The sequence below is a fragment of the Chaetura pelagica genome, unplaced genomic scaffold, assembly GCF_000747805.2.
Source record: "Chaetura pelagica isolate M959 unplaced genomic scaffold, ChaPel_1.0 scaffold49, whole genome shotgun sequence".
NCBI lineage: Eukaryota > Metazoa > Chordata > Aves > Apodiformes > Apodidae > Chaetura > Chaetura pelagica.
The window spans coordinates 108,050-114,145 of NW_009970715.1; the positions used below are offsets into that span (position 1 = coordinate 108,050).

At 47.3% G+C, this 6,096-nt stretch overlaps 1 protein-coding gene across 1 annotated transcript in view; it reads right to left on the reverse strand.

The window, feature by feature from the left end:
• Positions 1–6,096, reverse strand: part of STYXL1 (serine/threonine/tyrosine interacting-like 1) — a 10,677-nt gene that overhangs the window by 2,921 nt on the left and 1,660 nt on the right. Inside the window, exons 4-9 of the mRNA XM_010006039.1 lie at positions 6,039–6,096; positions 5,653–5,709; positions 4,173–4,318; positions 3,249–3,394; positions 2,189–2,280; positions 1–91 (exon numbers count right to left, since the gene is read on the reverse strand). The exon at positions 6,039–6,096 is cut by the window's right edge and continues 6 nt beyond it. Coding sequence (XP_010004341.1) covers positions 1–91; positions 2,189–2,280; positions 3,249–3,394; positions 4,173–4,318; positions 5,653–5,709; positions 6,039–6,096 — 590 coding nt within the window. The remainder of the gene's footprint in view (positions 92–2,188; positions 2,281–3,248; positions 3,395–4,172; positions 4,319–5,652; positions 5,710–6,038) is intronic.

Below are 6,096 nucleotides of genomic sequence, written 5' to 3' on the forward strand. Positions count from 1 at the left end.
GAATGCATAAGATAGGCCATGATCACGGTGCTGCTCCGGCTTATCCCCAGGCTGGAGAACACCAGCACTGCTCCATGAGCCAGCTGAGCATCTGAGGAAAGGAAGGCCAATCACCAGTTAGTGACCTGGGAAATCAAGTTTCCAGTTGTACAGACAAGCTGTCATTCAGTGAGAGCTGCCAGGCAATCAGCCCAGGTGACAGGAGCCCTCATGAACCCCGACAGCAGCAGGTGGGCACTGCCAGCTCCTCTCTCTGTAAACACTGGCCTTGCTTTAAAATCCACCCAGTTCAAACGTGGCTTTGAAGACCAGAATCAAATGACAATGACCAGTCAGGGCTTCCTTACAGATCAGTGTCACCTTCACAGCAAATAACTGAGGAGAAATGGCCAACCACAACCAGTCAGCTGTGGTCAGCATCACATCAGCCACTCCAGCTCCTCCCAGGAAGGTTTAAAGGCATTGGCATTTCTGATGAACACCACTGAAGTGGGAGGAATCAGCTCTCAAACTGGAGAGGAATCAACTCTCCAACTGGAGAGGACTTGAACTTCAAATCCCTGACCCCTCTGTGGGGATCACCAGCAGGAAGTGTGTATGTGCCAGCCAGGGCACTGATTTTATGACATTTTGATGGTGGATACTTTGCAGTGACAATTGCTAAGATCAGCAAACTCATTTCCTACAAAAGCCAAGCCCACCTGGCTTCAGTAGGATGCTGTTACTCACTCATCAACTCTGCTGACTAAGCCTGAAAGGCTGCATATTTTATTAATAACCCTTGAATTCTTTCCCTCCCTCTCCCAAGCAGACAGCATGACAGGTTTTTGGACTACCAGCAACTTTAGAATTCATAGGGCAAAGCCTCTTTTACTGTTCTCAAGAGGGTATGAGGTTTGGTGTTTCCTTCTCCAAGCTCTAAAACAGAGTTTTCTGACTTACTTCTGCTATAATTGTTCTGTTCTCAGACCAGACCTGAGAAGAAATGGCCTCACTCCCAACACCCACTGGCAGGAGGACACCCACACTCCTCTGAGCTTTGGTCCAGTATTCACTAAACTGTCAAGTAAATAGACTATCAAGTAAGCAGGATGCATTTCCACAAGAGCTGCAGCTAATAAGTTGTTTTGGAAAACTTCCTTCCAGTCTGTTTTGGAAACTTCTACTAACTGCCATGAGAAGGATAGTTTCTTCTGAAATACAAGTGGGAAAACACCTGGGGCAAGAGGAGAGGAAAGTGAATGGATTTCGATGTTTGGGTTTATATTATACCCCTAAGTATTGTTTCCTTGTTTGTGTCCAGTTGTCATTTCTTATTTTGTGCTTGGATGATGAGCTCTGTGGGAACAGGATGGTCTTTTGCTTCTGGGTCTGTGGAGCACCCAGCTCAGCAGGGCCTTGGTCTGCAGCAGGTGTTAATTCATTGGTGGGATCAAAGGTGACACCATCAGAGGATGGAGCTGCAGGAGCTGTGCTGCTCCAGGACTCAGCTGGAGAGAATGTTTTTTTCTTGCCCTCTCTGATGTCATCAGCTGAAGGCAGGTTCATGCTGTCCAACCTGAAAGTCTCTTTCAGCTCTCCAGAGGGGTCTGCACTGTGAATCATAAAGATTAACAGCATCTTGTAGATGTGTGTCCCACTCTTGTTCAAATAAAGCATTGGTGGTTGAAGATTTGGGCTTGTAAGACTCCAAGGGTTATATTTAAGAACAAAGAAATAAGAGGGAATCTTCTAAGCCCTGGTAGACATGCACTGTGAATCATAAAGATTAGCAGCATCTTGTAGAAAATTCTCCAATGTGTGTCCCACTCTTGTTCAAATAAAGCTCTGGTGGTTGAAGATTTGGGCTTGTAAGGCTCCAAGGGTTATATTTAAGAAAAAAGGAATAAGAGGGAATCTTCTAAGCCCTGGTAGACACCCTACAGCAAAGCCTTCTTAGATCTAGTGGAAAGCTCATTATTGGCAGAGAGTGAGGCAGGATCACTGGAAGAACATCTCCTCTGTCCATTGGGATGGCTGCTGAGGCAGCTCTGGTATCCATGAGGGTGTGGGTTGGCTTGGGAATGCTGATCTGGGAAGATTACGACCCTCCTGTCTGAGCCTCCTGTTGGGAGTCAATTGCAGTCACTCCCATCTAATATCCCAAAGTGATCAAGATCTCAGGAATTCCAGATCAGGAACAACTCACCAATGAAATGACAAATGGTGGGCAAGGAAGAAAAAAGATCTGCTTCGAGTGAATCTGGAACAGGTATATGGAGATTTTTGTCTTCTGTAAACCTGGAAAAAGAGGACACAGAATGACATGGACCAGAGCAGCAGCTTCAAAAAGAATGTTTGTGGGAGGCAAGATGGTAATTGTGTTTGCTGTTCCACCTGTGAGTTTTTTATCATCAGCATTAACATTGTGATAAGGGATTTGTTATGGTAAGACACTGAGGTGCTTGTGATACAGAACCAGTTTAATGACTGATTTTCCATTCCACGTGGTATCAGCATTAATGTCTTAACTGCAGCTTCCTTCATCTGAGAGGGAAATGGAAACAGATGAACTGAAAGCTGCATAGTGTGAACACAACTCCCCAGGTCACTTCATCAGGTTTCCTGTGACAGCTTTCTCCTCCTTCCACAAGCTCAGAGAGCTAATGGAGCAAAAGGTTGGTGAGGAATTTCTGAAATGTGAAAGCACATCATGCAGAGGGCATGGGAAGATGACCCACAGTGTAGAGACCTTTGAATATCTACCTCTGGAGCCAAGGGCCATGAGAAATGTCTGAGGTAGGTCACTGGATTTGGTATTTTGTTTTGGTCACCACCTTGAGAAATGCCACTGGATTTGTCACTGTGAAATGGCTGAGCTGAATGGTCATGGACAGATAGAGGTAAGGAAGGAAGCCCAGCTGTGTGAAACATTGGTGATTCAGCTCTGACACTGATGTGTTTGTAAGATTTTGCTCTGAAAGCTCTTCAGAGATGTAGGTTCTTCCTAAAGGATGGTGCTTTGTGATAGACTTCAAATGCCAAGGGCCCCCAGTCCTCTTCACATCCAACCCATGTCATGGCCAAGGGCTGCATTGCTGCTGGGCTAACTTGGGAGCAGAGTCAGAAGAATGAGCATGAAATAGCACTGGAATCTGCAGCCAACAAGAGAAGTTCCACTAGAAGCTCAGGGCTCTGGTGCTGTGCCACCTCACTTGTCCCACAGGCACAGACACTGGTGAGGGGACACCTTGAACTCTGTAACTTACAGTGTGGCAGGCTGTTCTGAGATGTTGACTACGGCTTTGATCTTCAAATCTTTCTGAATTTGTTGATCAGAGGCCTGCTTGATGTTGCCCATATATAACCTTGCAGGCAGTATTTCTACAGGATATAGCTTGAAGTTGTCTAGTTCCTGCCAGAGAGAAACCATAGGCTCAGTTTAGAGGGTGCAGAGCTGCATGAAAACATCTGTCCCCTGCAGAACTGCAGGTGTCCTGGAGGGGCGCAGCATGAGGCCACAGCTGCTTCTGGTGCCTGCAGTGTGAGGGCAGAGAATAAAAATACCCAGGTAGCTGGCACTGCCTCTGCACCCCTCCCTGATACCAGGCTAATGCAGAAGAAAGCAGCAGCCTGGCCACTTAAAGCAACAGAGGAAAAAGCTTAAACAGAGAGGCAAAGAGGTGCCCTGTGTCCAGATGGATCTGGATGGGGAGTCCAGCAGTTTGCTGCCCTTCACAAGAGAAGCACAAAATGAACTGGTTTTCTCCCCTGCACTGTAGCATCCCACAGGTTAGCAGCACGTGCTTTGTGCTAGACAGGGACTGTACTTCTGCCTGAAAACATGAACTGTGTCACATCCCAGAGAGCCACGTGCCAGAGAGGGACCTGCCTCTTTTCATCATTTGCTTCTGTTTGCTCAGTTATCCGCACTCTCCAGTGGGCCAGTTTTGGGGTTATCAGAGAAACCTTCCCCCTTTGTTTTCATGAGCTTCCTTTCATGCAACAGAAGGATCAAGAAGGCCAAGTGTGGCTGTAAAAGAATGAGTGGTGAGGCTCAAGGCAAGCACAGCAACTCAAATTGCATTTAATTCCTGTTTGAAATGACCCCGATGCCAGGTCTGCACCCCCATTTCACTTGAATTCATTAGCCATCCTCAGCTGAACACGAATGCTAATTAGTGTCACCTCACCTGAGGCATCCACAGGATCTTCTGAGTCCTCAGAAAAAGATAGCAAGCTGAGAAAAGCCTGTATCCTCCCCTCAGGATGAGCACGGGGTGGCGGGTGAACTGCTCCAAGCTCCGGGCGTGTCGAACCGCGGTTCCTTCCTCTGCATCTAACGGGACCAGAAGGATTTGCCAGGCAGGGTGAGAGTCCCTCACCAGCACTGGGGCTGCAGCTGCCCACCCACACTGACAGCAAACACTTCATTTCACCTCATGGGATGTAGAAAGCCTCATCATAGCATCATAGAATGGTTTGGGTTGGAAGGGATCTTCAGGAACACCCAGATCAAACTCCCCTATATGGGCAGGGACGCCTCCCACCATTCCAGGCTGCTCCAAGCCCCATGCAACCTGCCCTTCAACACTGCCAGGGATGGGGCAGCCACAGCTTCCCTGGGCAACCTGTGTCAGTGTCTCATCACCCTCACAGTGAAGACTTTCCTTCTCATGTCTCATCTAAATCTCCCTTCCTCCAGTTTTGATCCATTTTGCGTCATCCCATCCCTCCCTGCCCTTGTCCCAAGCCCCTCCCCAGCTTTCCTGGAGCCCCTTCAGGCACTGGAAGCTGCTCTAAGGTCTCCCTGGAGCCTTCTCTTCTCCAGGCTGAACACCCCAATTCTCTCAGCCTGTCTGCAGAGCAGAGCTGCTCCAGCCCTCTGAGCATCTCCGTGGCCTTCATGAAAGCCAGACTTACTCTTTACCTGCTGCTGCAGGTCAGTAATGTTTTCACCTCTTGTCCTGATTTTTTATTCCTCTGGAGGTCTAGATAAAGTTGGTTTTGTTCTGGTTGTTTTGTTTTGGTTTTTTCCCTGCCCATTGTCCTTTGGGAGTAAGTTCCCTCAATAGGGAAGTATTATTATTTTAAATCCAGTCATTCTATGGAGGCTTGTTCTTTGGTCTGCTTGAAGCAAAGAGGGAGGTAGCGTGAATAAATTCCCCACAAGTGTTTCAGACAGTCCCCTCAGTGAAGCACATTATGTGAGATGGCTGCTCACCCTCTTTCTCCCAAGGGATCCATCCTGCCTGCCTCCAGCTTTCTGTGCTTTAGAAACAGGTCAGCACAACAAACTCCTTCCCAGTTCCTCACATCTTCCCTTGCTAAGATCTCACCCCTGAGCTTTTGTGAACATGCTTTATTCCTTCCCCTCACACTCTCAGGCATGATGTAAATCTTTGCTAAATCTCTAGCAGCCTTTATAAAGCCAACAGGAGCAAACAAACACACAGAGGTGGTTCTGCACACAGCAGAACTCCTTGCCAAAGGATGTGTGAAAGCTAAACAGCTCCGTGGTTCAAGGAGGACTGAACAATGACGTGGAGAAGCTTCCAGCTCTTCACATTTCTCAGTGAACTCTCATCAAATCACCACCCCCATTGAAATGTAGTCTTTTCAAATATGACAATGTGGAAGCCTTTTGTAACCCTGAGAGAAGGAAGTACTCACTCTGTGAACATACAGACCCCGAGTCAGTGATTTCAGTCTCTGAAGCAACGCTGCTCCCTGAAAAGCAATCACTGAATGAGCCAAATCTCAGTGAAATGTGGAAATAAAAGAAGGATCCATTCCTCACATGCAACAAGGACCTTCAGTAGGATCACTCCACAGATAGGAAACCAGAGATGCCAGCAAGTTTTGAAATCAAGCCTGGGTTTTTGAAGCCTAAGAACATGTACAACACAGTGAAAACCCAGAGGCTCAACAGAGATGTTATCTTTTCAAATAGAACTGGGTACATTTGTATCTCTTCCAATAAGCTCAATAACATTACATGGGAATGGGAAGAATATCTCTTCTCCAGTGAGGTCTGGACTGCCATGGGTCACAGGTACCTTGTTCTTCCTCCTCTTCCTCACAGCAATCCAAAGAGCTGGTCTGACCATCATACAC